Source organism: Schistocerca serialis, chromosome 1 (assembly GCF_023864345.2).
Source record: "Schistocerca serialis cubense isolate TAMUIC-IGC-003099 chromosome 1, iqSchSeri2.2, whole genome shotgun sequence".
In the NCBI taxonomy this organism is placed as follows: domain Eukaryota; kingdom Metazoa; phylum Arthropoda; class Insecta; order Orthoptera; family Acrididae; genus Schistocerca; species Schistocerca serialis.
In genome coordinates, this window is record NC_064638.1 from 813,441,763 (window position 1) to 813,463,528 (window position 21,766).

The following is a 21,766-nucleotide window of genomic DNA, read 5'->3' on the forward strand; positions in this document are numbered from 1 at the left end:
TACACCTTCTAGAGCACGTTGGGTGGCACGGGATACATGCGGACGTGCATTGTCCTGTTGGAACAGCAAGTTCCCTTGCCGGTCTAGGAATGGTAGAACAACGGGTTCGATGACGGTTTGGATGTACCGTGCACTATTCAGTGTCCCCTCGACGATCACCAGTGGTGTACGGCCAGTGTAGGAGATCGCTCCCCACACCATGATGCCGGGTGTTGGCCCTGTGTGCCTCGGTCGTATGCAGTCCTGATTGTGGCGCTCACCTGCACGGCGCCAAACACGCATACGACCATCATTGGCACCAAGGCAGAAGCGACTCTCATCGCTGAAGACGACACGTCTCCATTCGTCCCTCCATTCACGCCTGTCGCGACACCACTGGAGGCGGGCTGCACGATGTTGGGGCGTGAACGGAAGACGGCCTAACGGTGTGCGGGACCGTAGCCCAGCTTCATGGAGACGGTTGCGAATGGTCCTCGCCGATACCCCAGGAGCAACAGTGTCCCTAATTTGCTGGGAAGTGGCGGTGCGGTCCCCTACGGCACTGCGTAGGATCCTACGGTCTTGGCGTGCATCCGTGCGTCGCTGCGGTCCGGTCCCAGGTCGACGGGCACGTGCACCTTCCGCCGACCACTGGCGACAACATCGATGTACTGTGGAGACCTCACGCCCCACGTATTGAGCAATTCGGCGATACGTCCACCCGGCCTCCCGCATGCCCACTATACACCCTCACTCAAAGTCCGTCAACTGCACATACGGTTCACGTCCACGCTGTCGCGGCATGCTACCGTGTTAAAGACTGCGATGGAGTTCCGTATGCCACGGCAAACTGGCTGACACTGACGGCGGCGGTGCACAAATGCTGCGCAGCTAGCGCCATTCGACGGCCAACACCGCGGTTCCTGGTGTGTCCGCTGTGCCGTGCATGTGATCATTGCTTGTACAGCCCTCTCGCAGTGTCCGGAGCAAGTATGGTGGATCTGACACACCGGTGTCAATGTGTTCTTTTTTCCATTTCCAGGAGTGTATATCATAGTCCATATACATTCCAAGTTGTAAAATGCTAAAATTATACTGCATCATTAAACATTTTCATCTAATCTATAATGAAGAGATATTTACATTATAAATTTCATCAAGAGAGTAAAAAGAGTTTTTTAATACATATTTCTTCAGTTTACTCTTAAATAACAGCATTGCACTGGTAAGAGGTTTTATGTTTCATGAGAGTGCATCGAACACCCTTGTGCTGGAGTAATGTACTCCCTTTTTGTATAAGACTCAAGTTTTTGCTGTAAACTATCCCATGAAAGCCTACAAAGTTTCAAGAAGCAGCTTTAAATGATGATTCTAGGAATATATGACCATCTCCTATTTTCACTCACATAGGGATCATGAGGACAAGTTGCAACGCATGCAGAGGCATTTAAACAATCATTCTTTCCACTTTCAACAGGTGAATGGAATGGGAAGAAACCCTAATAAGAGGTACAATGGGACATATTCTCTGCCATGCACTTCACAGTGGTTTGCAGAGTACAGATGTAGATGTAGATCTGTTTTCACAATATTTTCATCCTAAAGCTGTGATGGAAAACACTGAACTTCTACTTGCAAAATGCAGGTTACAACACAACACTCAGATCACTTATGCATGGCTACAAATAATGCTACTTAGCACATAAAATTAACTCTTGTCTTGGTGGTTGATGGGATAGCTGTGTTGACTGAAATCAACTTGCCTCCGTTTGCAGCAATGGCTTTGTTGGCACGGTCAACCTTGACTGGTAGACGACACTGTGTTCAGCGTGTATATGAATTATAAACATAACTCTATTAAAGTTACACATACTGGGACACGGATGTCCTCTGCATATGATCATAATCATAAGATGAAATTAAAACTGAAACAATGTGCCTAAAATATTGTTAGCAAACAACTATTTTATAACACACAGTACTGGAAGCTCAGGTTGGTAGTAAGAAATGTTCATCCAAAGTAACACCTTCTTCTGACTTCTATGAAAACAGTTACGTCCTTCAGCTACCAAGTCGAGTAGAGGTTGGCAGCTGCAGGAGACAAACCAGTAGTGCCACAAATTGTTTTGACTTTTACCATTCCAGATCTACTTAGAAGAGCACTCAGGGCTCAATAAAGTTAAGTGTTTAACATCTGTAAACACTACTTGAAGGCTAATTCAAAGACAGAGTCGTTTTATGCTAGCCACATCAGTTTTTCTCCACAAACTTTGTTTCATCCAGTGTAAATTGTGGGACAATTATAAATATGCTGACTCAAAAACAAGTGCAAATTAACTTTAAGAATGTAGGAACTTTGAAGGAGACAATAAAAATTGTTGTAAATGGTGGGGAAAACATTGATTCCAGGAATGTAAATGTGGGGTTTTACTGTAGTTACTTATCAGGGAAGAGACAAAATGATACTGTGAGTGAGTTATGTGGAATGTATCTTGTATCCTAACAAATAACTGGCAGAACTGTTAGCAAATAACTGGCAGAACGTTCACTGCTAATGAAAAGTAGACTGTGCTTTTAAGAGCTAGTAATCATACTCAAAGAGAATACTTGATAATAAATTCAAAGGTGTCATGCAACTTGACTAGAACCGTTATTGTGCTATAGTTTCCTTGTCATTAATGGTATTAGATGCGATGAAAAATTAACGGGAACTTTTGCTTTTCTTGATGTATCTTTATTTATTCACTGATATCATCTTTGTCCCCTTCAGCATGATCCCCCTCAGATATAACACACTTGTGCCAGTGCTTTTTCCAATCTTGGAAGCACTTCTGGAACTCAGTTTTTGTTATTGTGTTCTGCTCCTTCAGCAATTCTGTTTTTATCTCATCAAACGACATTCTTTCATGAGTCTCTTCAGCATCAGGATTAGTGAAGTTGCAGGGGGCCATGTCTGGCAAATACAGTGGCTGAGGTACTGTAATAGTTTTGTTTTTGGCCAAAAAATCATGAAGAAGTACTGAGCTGTGAGTTGGAGCATTATCATGACGCAATTTCCACAATTCGTTTTACCGCAATTCTGGTTATTTTCTTCAGATTGCTTCATACAAACAGCTCATAACTTCCAAGTAGTACTCCTTATTGACTGTACAACCGTAAGGCAGGAAGTCATGATGGACTATCGAAGAAGGCTGACTGATTTGAGGTGGGGGACCTAACAGCAAGGTCATTGGACCCATCGCATTAGGGAAGGAAGGGGAAGGAAGTTGGCCATGCCCTTTCAAAGGAACCATCCCAGCAGTAATTTGAGAAAACAGTAAGAAGAACCTTCACATGTGACTCAACTTGTCAAATTTTTTTCTGTCTTGACTCTTCAGGCAGTTTCCGTTGGAACAACTGGCTTCCGGTTTCAACATCATATCCGTATACCAATGTTTTGTCACCTCTTATAACCCTCCTTAGAAGCTCTGGATTGTTGTCAACTTCATTCAGCAATTGCTGAGCAATATCCATGAGAAGCTTTTGGTCAACATTCAACAATTCTAGAACAGACTTTGCTGCTATACATCTCATGCCCAAAATAAATACAAAAATTGGTTGGCATGAACCAAAGGATATGCTGACACCATCAGCAGCCCCTCTGATGGCAATTTGGTGATGTTCCAGAACCATTTTTTTTTTAGTTCTTCCACTTTGTCATCAGTAATTGATTTGTTAAGGCATCCAGGGCAGTCGTCGTCTTCAATGTCTTCTCGACCTTCTTTTAAACGTTTATACCACTCGTTAACTTTTCTTACTCACAGCAGATTTGTCAAAAGCCACAGTCAACACTTCGAATGTGGTGTGGCACTACTCCATTTTTAAAGCAAAATTTAATGGAAATTCTTTGATCCATTTTTTTCATAAGTGAAATTGAGGAACAAATTTTATGTATGGGTATTATGATCGTTTTGGAGAATGAAAAATTAATTAGTAGGAATCACCATGTATTCCAAAAACAGCCATCTTGAAAAGCTCCATTAAGTCTGTCTGTACACTACATCCAGGAGGTACTACACTGTTGCATCCACATTCATAGCACCAACAGAACTCAATGTGTCGTTAGTAATAGGGAGAAGTTGTCAGACTTTAAAGTAGGTTCAGGCATACCAAAAAGGATATTTCAAGATCATTCATGTTGATGGCTTGTTGGGTAACACCTGAAGCTCACGAGACCATTTGCAGGTGATGCTGTTGCATACAGGGAAGTGATAACAGAAGAAAATCCTTGATAAATACAAGAAGGTGCACTGTTGATTCATCATAAATAAATTTAGTGCACTGTGCCCAAGGAGGTGGAAGTACCCATTACTGTTACATTATGTGGTTGGTGACTGGTAACTGAAAACAGTCACAACCATTAAATGTGTATGGGTACACATTCACAATGATTAAATGGAACAACCAAATAAAACTAGTTGTAGGAATACGCTAGAATGAAAAGCATAGAAAGGATTTTTAGGTAATGTGATTCACCTATGAAGGATGAATCTCAAATAATCATTGCTCAACAATTCTTGAGCACCACTCATCGTATTGGGACACATACCATGTAGTATTGAAAGAGGAGATTGTGATGATCATAAGAAGAGCAGCACATTTTGTCACAGTTTGGTTTGATAAGCGAGAGAATGTCATGGAGATGGTCATTCAAATCCAATGGCAGACTCCACAAGAGTAGTGCTGTGCAATATAGACAGGTTTACTGTCAAAATTAAGAGATGATGTCAAACAGCATATTACTATCTACACCACATGTCACAAAATTACCAAGACAGTAAAACCAGAGAATCAAACTCACATGGATTGTTTCTGATGGTCATTATTCCCACACACTATTTACAAGTGGGCCAGGAAAAAGAGGGGGATGGGGATTATAGAGGTAAATGAAGCACTCCTGCCACGCACTAAGGTGAGATAGATGTAGATTATATATGGGGAATGCTTGAGGGATAATATCCATGACTACTATAAAGTCAAAGCCATCATGATGATCATTTTTTAAGTAAATGAATAATTTGTTAATATAATGCCACGCACTAAGGTGAGATAGATGTAGATTATATATGGGGAATGCTTGAGGGATAATATCCATGACTACTATAAAGTCAAAGCCATCATGATGATCATTTTTTAAGTAAATGAATAATTTGTTAATATAATAGAGAGAAACATTCCACATGGGAAAATATATCTAAAAACAAAGATGATGCGACTTACCACACGAAACTGCTGGCATGTTGATAGACACACAAACAAACACAAATATACACACAAAATTCAAGCTTTCGCAACCAACGGTTGCTTCATCAGGAAAGAGGGAAGGAGAGGGAAAGATGAAAGGATGTGGGTTTTAAGGGAGAGGGTAAGGAGTCATTCCAATCCCGGGAGCGGAAAGACTTACCTTGTTGTTGTTGGTGTGGTCTTCAGTCCTGAGACTGGTTTGATGCAGCTCTCCATGCTACTCTATCCTGTGCAAGCTTCTTCATCTCCCAGTACTCACCGCAACCTACATCCTTCTGAATCTGGTTAGTGTATTCATCTCTTGGTCTCCCTCTACGATTTTTACCCTCCACGCTGCCCTCCAATGCTAAATTTGTGATCCCTTGATGCCTCAAAACATGTCCTACCAACCGGTTCCTTCTTTTTGTCAAGTTGTGCCACAAACTCCTCTTCTCCCCAATTCTAAACAATACCTCCTCATTAGTTATGTGATCTACCCATCTAATCTTCAGCATTCTTCTGTAGCACCACATTTCGAAAGCTTCTCTTCTCCTCTTGTCCAAACTATTTATCGTCCATGTTTCACTTCCATACATGGCTACACTCCATACAAATACTTTCAGAAACGACTTCCTGACACTTAAATCTATACTCGATGTTAACAAATTTCTCTTCTTCAGAAACGCTTTCCTTGCTATTGCCAGTCCACATTTTATATCCTCTCTACTTCGACCATCATCAGTTATTTTACTCCCAAAATAGCAAAACTCCTTTACTACTTTAAGTGTCTCATTCCCTAATCTAATTCCCTCAGCATCACCTGATTTAATTTGACTACATTCCATTATCCTCGTTTTGCTTTTGTTGATGTTCATCTTATATCCTCCTTTCAAGACACTGTCCATTCCGTTCAACTGCTCTTCCAAGTCCTTTGCTGTCTCTGACAGAATTACAATGTCATCGGCGAACCTCAAAGTTTTTATTTCTTCTCCATGAATTTTAATACCTACTCCAAATTTTCCTTTTGTTTCCTTTGCTGCTTGCTCAATATACAGATTGAATAACATCGGGGAGAGGCTACATCCCTGTCTCACTCCCTTCCCAACCACTGCTTCCCTTTCATGCCCCTCGACTCTTATAACTGCCATCTGGTTTCTGTACAAATTGTAAATAGCCTTTCGCTCCCTGTATTTTACCCCTGCCACCTTCAGAATTTGAAAGAGAGTATTCCAGTTAACATTGTCAAAAGCTTTCTCTAAGTCTACAAATGCTAGAAACGTAGGTTTGCCTTTTCTTAATCTTTCTTCTAAGATAAGTCGCAAGGTTAGTATTGCCTCACGTGTTCCAACATTTCTACGGAATCCAAACTGATCTTCCCCGAGGTCTGCTTCTACCAGTTTTTCCATTCATCTGTAAAGAATTCGCGTTAGTATTTTGCATCCGTGGCTTATTAAACTGATAGTTCGGTAATTTTCACATCTCTCAACACCTGCTTTCTTTGGGATTGGAATTATTATATTCTTCTTGAAGTCTGAGGGTATTTTGCCTGTCTCATACATCTTGCTCACCAGATGGTAGAGTTTTGTCATGACTGGCTCTCCCAAGGCCGTCAGTACTTCTATGGAATGTTGTCTACTCCCGGGGCCTTGTTTTGACTCATGTCTTTCAGTGCTCTGTCAAACTCTTCACGCAGTATCTTATCTCCCATTTCGTCTTCATCTACATTCTCTTCCATTTCCATAATATTGTCCTCAAGAACATTGCCACTGTATAGACCCTCTATATACTCCTTCCATCTTTCTGCTTTCCCTTCTTTACTTAGAACTGGGTTTCCATCTGAGCTCTTGATATTCATGCAAGTGGTTCTCTTTTCTCCAAAGGTCTCTTTAATTTTCCTGTAGGCAGTATCTATCTTACCCCTAGTGAGATAAGCCTCTACATCGTTACATTTGTCCTCTCGCCATCCCTGCTTAGCCATTTTGCACTTCCTGCCGATCTCATTTTTGAGATGTTTGTATTCCTTTTTGCCTGCTTCATTTACTGCATTTTTATATTTTCTCCTTTCATCAATTAAATTCAATATTTCTTCTGTTACCCAAGGATTTCTATTAGCCCTTGTCTTTTTACCTACTTGATCGTCTGCTGCCTTCACTACTTCATCCCTCAGAGCTACCCATTCTTCTTCTACTGTATTTCTTTCCCCCATTCCTGTCAATTGTTCCCTTATGCTCTCCCTGAAACTCTCTACAACCTCTGGTTTAGTCAGTTTATCCAGGTCCCATCTCCTTAAATTAGCACCTTTTTGTAGTTTCTTCAGTTTTAATCTACAGCTCATAACCAATAGATTGTGGTCAGAATCCACATCTGCCCCTGGAAATGTCTTACAATTTAAAACCTGGTTCCTAAATCTCTGACTTACCATTATATAATCTATCTGATACCTTTTAGTATCTCCAGGATTCTTGCATGTATACAACCTTCTTTTATGATTCTTAAACCAAGTGTTAGCTATGATTAAGTTATGCTCTGTGCAGAATTCTACTAGACGGCTTCCACTTTCATTTCTTCCCCCCAATCCATATTCACCTACTATGTTTCCTTCTCTCCCTTTTCCTACTCTCGAATTCCAGTCACCCATGACTATTAAATTTTCGTCTTCCTGCACTACCTGAATAATTTCTTTTATTTCATCATACATTTCATCAATTTCTTCATCATCTGCAGAGCTAGTTGGCATATAAACTTGTACTACTGTAGTAGGGATGGGCTTTGTGTCTATCTTGGCCACAATAATGTGTTCACTATGCTGTTTGTAGTAGCTTACCCGCACTCCTATTTTTTTTTTATTCATTATTAAACCTACTCCTGCATTACCCCTATTTGACCAAAAGTCTTGTTCCTCCTGCCACCGAACTTCACTAATTCCCACTATATCTAACTTTAACCTATCCATTTCCCTTTTTGAATTTTCTAACCTACCTGCCCAATTAAGGGATCTGACATTCCACGCTCCGATCCGTAGAACGCCAGTTTTCTTTTTCCTGATAACGACGTCCTCTTGAGTAGTCCCCACCTGGAGATCCGAATGGGGGACTATTTTACCTCCGGAATATTTTACCCAAGAGGACACCATCATCATTTAATCATACAGTAAAGCTGCATGCCCTCGAGAAAAATTACGGCTGTAGTTTCCCCTTGCTTTCAGCCGTTCGCAGTACCAGCACAGAAAGGCCGTTTTGGTTAATGTTACAAGGCCAGATCAGTCAATCATCCAGACTGTTGCCCCTGCAACTACTGAAAAGGCTGCTGCCCCTCTTCAGGAACCACACGTTTGTCTGGCCTCTCAACAGATACCCCTCCGTTGTGGTTACACCTACGGTACGGCCATCTGTATCGCTGAGGCACGCAAGCCTCCCCACCAACAGCAAGGTCCATGGTTCATGGGGAAAGACTTACCTTAGGGGGAAAAAAGGACAGGTATACACTCGCGCACACATACACATATCCATCCGCACATACACAGACACGTATGTGCAGATGGATATGTGTGTGTGTGTGTGTGTGTGTGTGTGTGTGTGTGTGTGTGTGTGTGTGTGTGTGCGCACGAGTGTATACCTGTCCTTTTTTCCCCCTAAGGTAAGTCTTTCCGCTCCCGGGATTGGAATGACTCCTTACCCTCTCCCTTAAAACCCACATCCTTATCATCTTTCCCTCTCCTTCCCTCTCTCCTGATGAAGCAACCATTGGTTGCGAAAGCTTGAATTTTGTGTGTATGTTTGTGTTTGTGTGTCTATCAACATGCCAGCATTATTGTGTGGTAAGTCACATCATCTTTGTTTTTTGAATAATTTGTTACATAGACATTAATAACAAACATAATTGGAATATGTGGTTTCCATATTTAAATGTTTCTAGAGAATGAATGTACAATGCTAACCTTGCAAGACTCTGGAATTTCTTCAACTGATCGATGAATCAGAGTACCATTCACGTACAGAACATTTGCTGCTATATCTTCAGGTACGGTCAGCGTCTGGTAGCTGAAAGTTGCTTCTCGTTCAATACGCTGTCAATTAAAACATATTTTGCCATAAAAATGATATCATCTTTGTATTTTATTACACAATGTACTAATACATATGATTGGTAAAGAGTTATATGACTGTAAAATGAAGAGATTACTGTCAAAATGCAGAGTATTCATAACCCATGACTGGAATTCGTGTTAATGTTCCTGCACTCAGATTAAGCTGTATAAACCCACCTCCATGGATGGAACATGTGGCTTTATAGCAACACTAACTTTGGCAAATTCAAATACTAGCATTAAAACATTTCTTATTAAAATTCATGAACAGAACAGTTTTTGGCAGTTTAAATTTCCTCGCTGTCTGCTTGATGAAGTAAGCATAAGGTAGGTTATGGCTAGTGCGAGAAAGCAAATCATCACACAACTGTTGCACTAATGTCTCATTACATGACTGTTTACTACTGTTTCACCCTTCACAATAAAAATTAACTGCACCTCAGGAAGGAACAGGAAGAATTTGAAGGCAAGTCTCAGTGCAACCTCATGTTGCATAAGTTCTTGAATTTGATTCCTGCTTCTGAATTATCTCCACGAGTTTAAGGAAAGGTTTATGCTCAGTTAGAAGTATCATACCAGCAGCTTACAGTGTTTGAGTACTAGTGGAGTTACAGAAAGGGGGAAGGGGGGGGGGGAGAGAGAGAAATAAACATAAAGAGAGGTAGAGAAGAGAGACAGAGAGAGGAGGGAGAGGCAGGGAGTGAGTGAGTGAACTTGGAATAACTGTCTAAAGACTGCCATTTTTTTTTTCACTATAAAGAAACTTTCATAATCTATAGGAAATGTTGTTTCAGTTTCAATAGGTAAATTTATCGGTACCATTTAGTTTAATGATTGTACATGTACGTACCTTTAGAACTTCCTGAGCAGCTTTTCCAGCTCCAACACACATGACATCAGGTCCTGCCATGGATACCAGAGCCTTCAGGTGCCGTGATTCTGCTACCTGCAGAGTAAACAGAATTGCATCAAACATAGCTCTAAAGGTACTGCTAAAGACAATTATAGTCAGGAAAGGTGATGACTAGTCTTTTAATAGACTTGTCTGGGAATATGGAAAGTTGTTTTCCAGCTATCACATTTTTTATAATTGGGTTTAACATGAAATGTATGTGCTGAATTTTCACACAAACACAAGTCTTAAACAGTACATTTCCTTTACACTTTTATCACTTTGCTTTTTTTCTCCACCTATTTTTATGACACAGATATTTTCACTAACACCTCTCACCTCTTCATTCAGTACTGTACGATTTTGTCTTTCACTATCTCCGACAATGCAAAATTTATTAGTGTGTTTCTTTCCACACAGAGCTTCCTACTTAATGAAATACTTTCTGATTCTTTCTTGAGCTGATACATTTGCTCAGGTATGATGAACAGAGGCAGTAGCTTTTATTTACATCCATCACATCACCACTGAGCATTTTCTTCTACGCACCTGAGAAAAATCTACCTTTAAAAAACTCCAGCAATTGCCCAGGTGTGTCAGACGACATGCCACTTTCTTTTTGTATATCTGCTTTTTACACTAATGTTTGTGAATATTCCAGTAGTAAAAACAGATGTATGTAACTGAAATGAATGGCAATATGCAAATGATTATGACTCCTGAATAGTACACGATGACTCTTGGAACCTTATACAGTGCGCACACATAATTAAACAGCACACACCTCCATGGCAGGCCTAAAGAGGTCTCCTCACATCAGCAGAGACAGTGCAGCAAGTGCTATGCTGTATGCAGACAGCCATGTATATAAACTGTGCCCTCAGCTGCTCTAATGTTTTCATGACTAGGGATCTTTTAACTTTAGACTGTGCATTAATGTAACCTCTGATTTCATGTGTTGTACCTTTTACTACATTATTCAGTGTGTCAATAATTTCCTTCGTGGGGAAGCAAATTAACAGTTAGTTGGTGAAGTTTCTAACTTTGTGCTGCGCAAAGTTACAATACTTTGATGACAAGGATGGGACTCTACTTGAGTGTGTTTTGTTTCATGGTTCACTATGGCCAGTATACTTGTGGAAGAAATTCTTCAATCTCTTAGCAGTGAACTCTCACCAACCAGCAGCAGGCTTTCTCTACTACACTAAACAGTTTGGCAGCTTTGTTGATGCCCTGGGGTTCACTGCCAGTGACACAACCCCACAGTTTCCTCCATATAATGATAGTATGGATGATTCTGATGCATATGAAAAATGCCTTTGGCAACATTTCCAAGCTTTTGGTGTCACTGACCCCAACACGTGTAAGGTTTTCTTTCTGTCATGGATTTGTCCTTGTGTTTACCACCTTTTGGGTACGCTAATTTTTCTGCATGAACCTGCCACTTTCTCTCTCTTGATGAAAAGTGTCAGTTGTGCTCTAATTTTCACTGCAAGCATACTCATGTTATTGCTGCTTGCATTGCGTTTCACCATTGCCAAAAGCAGCCACAAAAGTCATATCAATGGATTAGCTGTCATTGCCAGTTTTTTACTGACACTCGCTGGGACTCAGATGCTGATCTGTTGGTTCATGAAGTTATAACATGCTTGGCCCCTGATAGATAAGTTTGTGAACACGCTTTAAAACATGAAAATCCCTCTCTCAAAGAGGTTTTGAACACTGCTAAATCTTCTGAAGTATCTAGGGAAGCAGAAAGCTTGGTGTGAAGTAGCCATCATTGCTTCTCTTCCTCAGCTGCCACTGATTAGCACACAGAGGGCAGACTGCGTCGTGTCTGTGCAGTCGCAGTCCCCACATTGCATAAGGCAGTGCCGTGCTGAAAATTCTCAAACCTATGTGGGTCTCTGGTCACTGGCGTTGTCACATCTATCGGCGGTTGGTGAGTTACAACAAACATCCTTATTGGGACAGTTTTATAGCCCCCAGCTGTTGTTCGGCCATGGACCTTTCTAGATGTAGTTGATGCCAATACCGAAAACTTATTTGGGTTAGATGCCTTCAGCTTTTTGGATTCTCTATTTTTGATCAACTGTTGATGGATCAAGTTCCATACTAACAACTGGACACGCTCTGTTCAGAATTTTCGTCCCTGTTTTTGGACTGTTTAAGGAGTGGTACCAGTTTCAAGGTTCACGTCACAATGAAGCTGATGGCACGCTCCTATTTTTTTTTTTCATGCCCATCCAATCCCCATTGCTTTACGGAAACAAGTCAAAGCAGAACTACTGATTTATGTCCTTGTGTGTTATCACCTCTGTCTCCTCTAAAGAATGGTCTACCATGTTGGTATTTGTCACAAGACCTAATGGCAACCTTCGATTCTATGGTGATTTTAAAAATTCTGTAAATTCACAGCCTGTTAGTGACACCTACCTCTTACCCTGTCTGGATGTACTCTTAGCTCAGCCTACAGGGGGAGAGTATTTTTCCAAAATCAACTTCTCTGAAGCTCACTTTCAAACTATCTCTGGATGACAATTCCAAACATTTCCTTGTACTGACTACTCCTCTTGGGTTATACCAATACCACCACCTGCCATTTGGCACAGCTACCACTCCTGCTACTTTTCATTGATTTTTAGAGCAACTCAGGGCCACCATGCCAGGGTGCATTAACTGCCTGGATGATACTGTGGTCTCTGGTTCCTCTGCAGATGAGCACTTGCAGGTCTTCGTGCCATGTTCACTGTGCTGCAAGCCACCACGTTGAAATGCAACTTTGACAAATTGCAGTTTTTTCACCCATCTATTGTCTATCTCGGTTTCGGAGTCCTGAGAGCTGGAGCCAAGCCATTACACCAGCATGTCAATGCCATTGTGGCTTTGCTGCATCCTACCAATGTAAAAGAATTGAAGGTCTTTCTTGGAAAGATTGCCTCCTACCATAAATTTCTTCCTGGTATGCCACGGCAGCTCATCCCCTTTACGCTCTCTTATGTACAGGTGTTCCCTTTCACTGGTTGCCAGCCTGCGAGTGTGCTTTTTATCCTGTTGAAGTCAAAATTACACTAGGCTCCTTCCTTAGTTACCTTCCAATATCTTGTTTTGGCTACAGATGCCTTCCATCATGGCCTTGGAGTCATTCTTGCACACAAAGATGTGGACAGTTCTGAATGCACTACAGCATATCCTTCCAAAACCCTGAATCAGGTGCAACAGTACTACTCCCAGATAGAAAAAGGCACTTGCTATTGTGTATGCACTCAAAAAATTTCATGTTTTCTACAGTTCTAAATTTCATTTGATTACTGAATCATAAACCTCTGTTTTCTCTATTTCATCCTTCAGCATCTCTTCCAGACAAAGCAGCCCATTGCCTGCAATGCTGGGCTCCGTTTTTATTTCACTGTAACCATGAGATTCACTTCTACCCCACACCACATGCTAATAAGGAGGCTCTTTCTCAGTTGCGATTAACCACGAGCCTGCATTACAATCTTGCATTTCATCAGGATGAACTGTTTTGTTTTCATTTAAACATCAAAGCCCAAAATGCCATGGATGGTTTTCCAATTACCAGTTCTCAGATTTTGGTGGCTATTGCAGCTGATCCTGCCTTACTGCAAGTCCACCATGACTGGCCAGAAAACCCACCGGGACAAGTGTCAGATCCTTTGCTTAATTATTACGCTCTCTGCCACCCCCTTTCAGTTCTTGATGGTGTGTTACTATTGGCTGCTGAAGAGTCAGTGCCCATGGTTGCGATCCTGTCCGCACTGCAGTGGGAATCTCCATCTGGATCAGTGGCATGTTTCTCATACGAAACTGCTGGCCACAGCCAGGGGTTTTACCACATATTGACAATGAAATCAAACTTTTTATGTCAGCCATCTACAGCACACCACCCATCAAGTGGTACCACTGGTCTCTACTTCCCCATGGCCCACCTCCCACACCCCTGGGAGTGTATTCATGGTGATTTTGTGAATCCCTTCCTTAACTCCTTCTAGCTTCTTGTAGTTGATGCTATCTCGAAATTTCCTTATGTGGTTTGTTGCCCAACCACATCCATGGCAACTACGGTCATGGCCCTTGCAAAACTTTTTTCCTTGGAAGGATTACCATATACATTTGTGAAGGACAACAGTCCACAACTTGTGTCTCATGATTTTGAAAATATTTGTACAATGAGTGACATTTGGCATGTTATGGTCCCTAAATATCAAAACTAAGATGAAAAAATACAATACACAACCTTCTCCCAGGGAAGCCCTTGATAGGTCCTATTGGTTCACTTCAGTTGGTGACCGTAGCCTGGTGGAGCTGCTTCATAGCTGCCAGTCCCATACACTACTTCATCTGCTCTGGCCGACACCTGGCCACCCACCAGTGCTTACCTTGCAGTGGTTCCATCCAGGCTCCATCATATGGGCCCACATGTTTGGCCGGCACCCTATGTGGATACCAGCATTTGCCCACCACTGCTGAGGCTGTCACCTCTGTGTCACGTGCATGTCTGATAGCTCGGTGTCCTGACACTATAACCAGTGCTACCCAACGGCCCACGTGTGACTGATCACACACCAGATACCTTGCCACCCCTGCGGTTGCCTCCACCGTCTGCATCAGCCCCCACAGCGCAGCCCACACCCTCTTCAGCTCCTGCACTGTCTACTTTCTGGGTGCTGCTACCACCAGGCAAAGTAGTTAGTGCTGGGCTATCTCCATGGCCCCTGTTGCTACTGCTGCCACCACCTATGTCTTTTCTGCTACCTCCATAGCGGAGTGCCTGCCCAGAGGTGGACACGGGTACACTGCCCCCATCACCGGTGCTCCCTTATGGTCTCTCGTGGGGGAGTGGGTGCCATGCCCGTCCACGTCCACAACATTTCAGACCATATTCTCCTGTGAAGGCATGACATCTGACCCAGCAGTCACGCCCTTCCAATGAAGACATGGACCTCTCCACGGTGAACAGTTTCCCCCCAAGGGGGAAAGAGCATTGTAACCTACACAGTAAGTTTGTACAATTAAACAACATGCGCCTCCACGGCCGGCCTAAAGAGCCTGCCTCACATCAGCACAGATGGCACAGCAAGCACTGTGCTGTATTCAAACAGCCATATATAAGCCAGTGTGCCATGCCCGCGTCGCTCTAATAGTTTCGTCACTAGGGAACACTTCATTTTAGACTGTGCCTTAATGTAATCCCAGACTTCATGTGTCGTACCTATTACTATGTCACTAACAGTGTGTCTGTAATTTACTTTATGTGGAAGCAAATTAAAAGTTTTTTGGTGGGAATTCTAATACTGTGTTGTGCAAGTTTATAATGACTGACAGTGATACAATACTGCCATGGTCTGCAATGAAAGCCCTTAAATGTTGGGCCATGAAATCAAAGATGGCCTACATGGTTATTTCCCTTCTTGTAGTGTATATGCGAGTACCCTTGGCAACAGTGGATGCGGAGAACTTCAATGAACATGTTTCCCTCCAAACATCTTCAATAAGTGACATGCAGGTCAGGGAAGTAGTGGTACCTACTGTCCTGCAAAGAAGACTTACAACTTTCTTATCAGTTGTTATGCATTGCCATTGTAAAGTACAGCATATGAGGTTGAATGAAGGAGGGAAAATACCTCGAGCTTCCGGCCTCCTTGAAGTAGTGGCTGCTGTTCAATCAAACTGCCTTCAATATGTAGCAGTCAAGCTCACATATTGTACCCAATGGCACAACAGACCATAGCATTTGGTTTTGCCTGCTATGTTACTCAACCATGCCAACTACTAGTCTGGAACAACAATGATAGCGTAACACTTATGTATCTATGACAATAGGAAAGGTTAGAATGACAGTCATTTAAACACACTATATTTTGCCACTTAACATGCCAGAAATTGGATGCACTGGCTTACTGCAGGCTAAAGTGTCCATGATTTCTTGAAAATGGATATCAACACATGGCATTCATTCATGCATTTGATCCAGTCCATGTCAAACAGCATTAAACCACCCATGCCGGCCTGTCCACATCTTTCCAGAATGAAGTTTTATGTCAACTTCTGCTGCAGTGCTTCAATATTGAGACAACGCTAGACAAAATTGTATGATCCATTACTGGGATGTAATCAAGATCACAGTCACCTCACGTTCTAAAAATTTGCATAAAGAAAGTTATTTCGAAAACACTAATTGTAAGTTTTGTGCTATTATGGTTCTCAGGAACCCTAAACACAACTGTTCATCCAAAGGAAACATGTTAGAAATAAGCTGTGAAAATGAGAAACAATTTTACTTCGGGAACTTGACATGATGAATCTCAGCAAAACTCACATCCATTATAGTAGGCAACTGACGGTGTTGTTGAGATAGTTATCGATTCCATAATGAATGCTTCTACGATCCTGAAAACTAAAAGATGCAGTCCAGACTCACTGGATATTTTGCAAAATGAAATTTGGGATCTTATATGGTAGCAATGTTCATGAGAGATAAAGACCAGGTTAATGATCAGTGATGCACAGTGTGCAGACAAGGAAGTACATACAAACATATCCGCTGGATAGGTCAGGAGTCCACTACATGCAGCAGGCTACACGGGTAGCAGGGGTTGTGTGGCGTGGACTGGGCGGTTTTTTAGGTTAGATGGCCTCGGGCAAGTACAGAAAGGGCAATAGCCTCAAAGGGTGCGGGGCAAAGTCAGGTCAAGCGGGAACCAAGCAGCAATCGGTATCGTAATTGTACACTTTCGAAGCTGCACTGGTAAAGTGCCAGAACTTCAAGTGCTGATAGAAAGCACCGAAGCTGAAATCGTTATAGGTACGGAAAGCTGGCTGAAGCCAGAGATAAATTCTACCGAAATTTTTACAAAGGCACAGACGGTGTTTAGAAAGGATAGATTGCATGCAACCAGTGGTGGCGTGTTTGTCGCTGTTAGTAGTAGTTTATCCTGTAGTGAAGTAGAAGTGGATAGTTCCTGTGAATTATTATGGGTGGAGGTTACACTCAACAACCGAGCTGGGTTAATAATTGGCTCCTTTTACCGACCTCTCGACTCAGCAGCATTAGTGGCAGAACAACTGAGAGAAAATCTGGAATATATTTCACATAAATTTTCTCAGCATGTTATAGTCTTAGGTGGAGATTTCAATTTACCAGATATAGACTGGGACACTCAGATGTTTAGGATGGGTGGTAGGGACAGAGCATCGAGTGACATTATATTGAGTGCACTATCCAAAAATTACTTCAAGCAATTAAACAGAGAACCAACTCGTGGAGATAACATCTTGGACCTACCGATAACAAACAGACCCGAACTTTTCGACTCTGTAAGTGCAGAACAGGGAATCAGTTATCATAAGGCCCTTGCAGCATCCCTGAATATGGAAGTAAATAGGAATATAAAAAAAGGGAGGAAGGTTTATCTGTTTAGCAAGAGTAATAGAAGGCAGATTTCAGACTTCCTAACAGATCAAAATGAAAATTTCTGTTCCGATACTGACAATGTTGAGTGTTTATGGAAAAAGTTCAAGGCAATCGTAAAATGCGTTTTAGACAGGTACGTGCTGAGTAAAACTGTGAGGGATGGGAAAAACCCACCGTGGCTCAACAACAAAGTTAGGAAACTACTGCGAAAGCAAAGAGAGCTTCACTGTAAGTTTAAACACAGCCTCTCAGACAAACAGAACCTAAACGATGTCAAAGTTAGCGTAAGGAGGGCTATGCGTGAAGCGTTCAGTGAATTTGAAAGTAAAATTCTATGTACCGACCTGACAGAAAATCCTAGGAAGCTCTGGTCTTACGTTAAATCAGTAAGTGGCTCGAAACAGCATATTCAGACACTTCGGGATGATGAGGGCATTGAAACAGGATGACACGCATAAAGCTGAAATACTACACACCTTTTTCCAAAGCTGTTTCACAGAGGAAGACCCCACTGCAGTTCGTTCTCTAAATCCTCGCACAAACGAAAAAATGGCTGACATTGAAATAAGTGTCCAAGGAATTGAAAAGCAACTGAAATCACTCAACAGAGGAAAGTCGATTGGACCTGACGGGATACCAATTCGATTCTACACAGAGTACGCAAAAAAACTTGCCCCCCTTCTAACAGCCATGTACCGCAAGTCTCTAGAGGAACGGAAGGTTCCAAATGATTCGAAAAGAGCACAGGTAGTCCCAGTCTTCAAGAAGGGTCGTCGAGCAGATGCACAAAACTATAGACCTAAATCTCTGACGTCAATCTGTTGTAGAATTTTAGAACATGTTTTTTGCTCACATATCATGTCATTTCTGGAAACCCAGAATCTACTCTGTGGGAATCAACATGGATTCCGGAAACAGCGATCGTGTGAGACCCAACTCGCTTTATTTGTTCATGAGACCCAGAAAATATTAGATACAGGCTCCCAGGTAGATGCTATTTTCCTTGACTTCCGGAAGGCATTTGATACAGTTCCGCACTGTCGCCTGATAAACAAAGTAAAAGCCTCCGGAATATCAAACTAACTGTGTGACTGGATTGAAGAGTTTTTAGCAAACAGAACACAGCATGTTGTTCTCAATGGAGATACGTCTACAGACGTTAAAGTAACCTCTGGTGTGCCACAGGGAAGTGTTATGGGACCATTGCTTTTCACAATATATATAAATGACCTAGTAGATAGTGTCGGAAGTTCCATTTGGCTTTTCGCGGATGATGCTGCAGTATACAGAGAAGTTGCAGCATTAGAAAATTGTAGTGAAATGCATGAAGCTCTGCAGCGGACAGGCACTTGGTGCAGCAAGTGGCAACTGACCCTTAACATAGACAAATGTAATGTATTGCGAATACATAGAAAGAAGGATCCTTTATTGTATGATTATATGATAGCGGAACAAACACTGGTAGCAGTTACTTCTGTAAAATATCTGGGAGTATGCGTGTGGAATGATTTGAAGTGGAATGATCATATAAAATTAATTGTTGGTAAGGTGAGTGCCAGGTTGAGATCCATTGGGAGAGTCCTTAGAAAATGTAGTCCATCAACAAAGAAGGTGGCTTGCAAAACACTCGTTCGACCTATACTTGAGCATTGCTCATCAGCGTGGGATCTGTACCAGATTGGGTTGACGGAGGAGATAGAGAAGATCCAAAGAAGAGTTGCGCGTTTTGTCACAGGGTTATTTGGTAAGCGTTACGGAGATGTTTAGTAAACTCAAGTGGCAGACTCTGCAAGAGAGGCGCTCTGCATGGCGGTGTAGCTTGCTGTCCAGGTTTCGAGAGGGTGTGTTTCTGGATGAGGTATCGAATATATTGCTTCCCCCTACTTATACCTCCAGAGGAGATCACAAATGTAAAATTAGAGAGATTCGAGCGCGCACGGAGGCTTTCCTGCAGTCGTTCTTCCGGCGAACCATACGTGACTGGAACAGAAAAGGGAGGTAATGACAGTGGCATGTGAAGTGCCCTCCGCCACACACCGTTGGGTGGCTTGCGGAGTGTAGATGTAGATCTTAAACAATATTACTGAATGACATACCAGATCCAATTGAGTGACAGATTACACAATGGCTTTCCCTAGAACATTCAAAAGTGCCTTCAAACTGTGAATTTATCTACCCTGTAAGCTGAAATACGAGAATAATATACTAAGTAGCAAGAGACTGTCAAAAGGAGGGACAGATCCTATTCAAGTATAATTTATACACTAATGTAGTACAATTCCAGACCAGTGGCAACAGTCCACAGTTCACGATTACTGAACACTTGCTTATCAAAACTTCTTTGTAAATTCCTCTGTTTCCTAGGTAATAAACAAAATGGAACCAGTACCCCATGTTCTAACAAAACACACAGTTTCATGGGAATTGCATTTTGAAGTCCTTCTCTCACTGTGTTGACAAGCACAAAAGGAATCTAGGATAGTTTCTGTACATAATTTATTGTTACTTTTTATTCTACATAATTACTAACTTGATAAGAATACTAACAATTTTTAAAAGACTGCATCATGAAAAAGACTCCCACAATATAGGTGTTTTTTACTTACATGCTAAAATTTTTCTTCCTTAATGTAAATCATAGGTTACACGAAGAATCATGTGTAAGCTTGAGGCTTCTGTCAATACGATGAAGAGGCAGTTCCAGCAGCCATTGAGGAGACAAGTGCACAATATGGCACATGTTGGAACAAACTATGCCTGTCTAGAGCCCTGCATCTGACGTTTCCACTAGCTCGAATTGCTCAGTGCACGTAGTTCCGCACAAATCCATCAGATGTCAATACTGCCGCTTTAGACTGAGGGGGCAACTGCACTCAACTTCCATGACACTTTAATTGCTCGATCATCTACTATAGTTACCCAAGTGCTGCTCAGTTGCCCCACTGCATTGACATTAGGTGTAGGATTTCTCGCTTTATGGCAGAAAGTTGTATATATCAGTTCAGAATTAAGACATTTTGCCTTGTCCTCTGATGGTAGCACGAAACACTGAAAGACAAGCCAATGAAATATAAGCCAGTATGACGAAGCCCAGCATTATCCAGGATGGGAGCATGAACGCATGAGGATGTACAGAGGGTATATGGACCAATACATATCAGAAAATGTGTTATCCATCTAGTACTGCACACTTTGCTTGTCAAGGTAAGGCTCTGTGAAATATGGTATTGGTGATATAAGAGAAAATCCCACACTTTAAGAAGATTTCATCTGCCACTGACCAAGGCACTAATATAGGAAAGGCACTGCAAACCTTTCAGCATTATGCATGCATTACACATGTTTTGACACAGTTCTGTAACACATGTTGGGTCACAATTATTTGATAAATGGACTATGACTTATGCTGCTAAAGATAGTATCTGTTTCATGAAGAAAACTGGTGATGTGAGTTCGATGTAGACAAGCTTTAAGCAAGAAATGGAGAGTAAGTCAGAGAAGTTGTTTAGAATGCTACAGTTTGTAGTAGGGCAGTACATCAAAACTATGGAACTGCTTCCAGAAAGAGGCATCTCTGAGAACCTTTCTGGTGGTGACAACAACACTGCAAAAGAGTGTGTGATTTTAGTGCCAAAATGGTGGAAAGTGACAAGTTCCCAACAACACAATTTGTTTTGTTATGGATGTACAGACTGAAAGGTCATTGTAATAGAGAGGTACATACGTTTAAATTAATGTAGTCATGCCGCATGTCCAGCAAATGAAAACTGCGCTTAATTGCAAAATGCCAGTTTCAGTGTCACTGGTATTTTGGCTGTACAGTACAAAGGCCATACTATCATATTTTAACTGTAGTGAGAAAGTCAAAATTCTGGTTTTGCACAGAATATTAACAATTCTGTAGTCATCAAACCAATTATTGGAATGATGTTTGTTTCTGATAGACATGAGACATTAAATATTGTGCACCAAATGTGTGATGAAATACCAGTTTCTGATAAGATAGAACAAAATTATAACATCGAAGTAATATCTTACTCTGTTTTGATTAAATCTGTAAATATTTATTTATGACCATTGAGAGAATGTCAGCCACACTCAACTGCCATAA

At 41.7% G+C, this 21,766-nt stretch overlaps 1 protein-coding gene across 2 annotated transcripts in view; it reads right to left on the bottom strand.

Moving 5' to 3' along the window:
• LOC126484244 (N(G),N(G)-dimethylarginine dimethylaminohydrolase 1) overlaps positions 1 to 21,766 on the bottom strand; it is a 68,635-nt gene that overhangs the window by 15,638 nt on the left and 31,231 nt on the right. For both annotated transcript variants that reach the window (XM_050107670.1, XM_050107662.1), the window contains exons 4-5: positions 10,179 to 10,274; positions 9,179 to 9,307 (exon numbers count right to left, since the gene is read on the bottom strand). In XM_050107670.1, the coding sequence (XP_049963627.1) occupies positions 9,179 to 9,307; positions 10,179 to 10,274 (225 nt within the window). The remainder of the gene's footprint in view (positions 1 to 9,178; positions 9,308 to 10,178; positions 10,275 to 21,766) is intronic.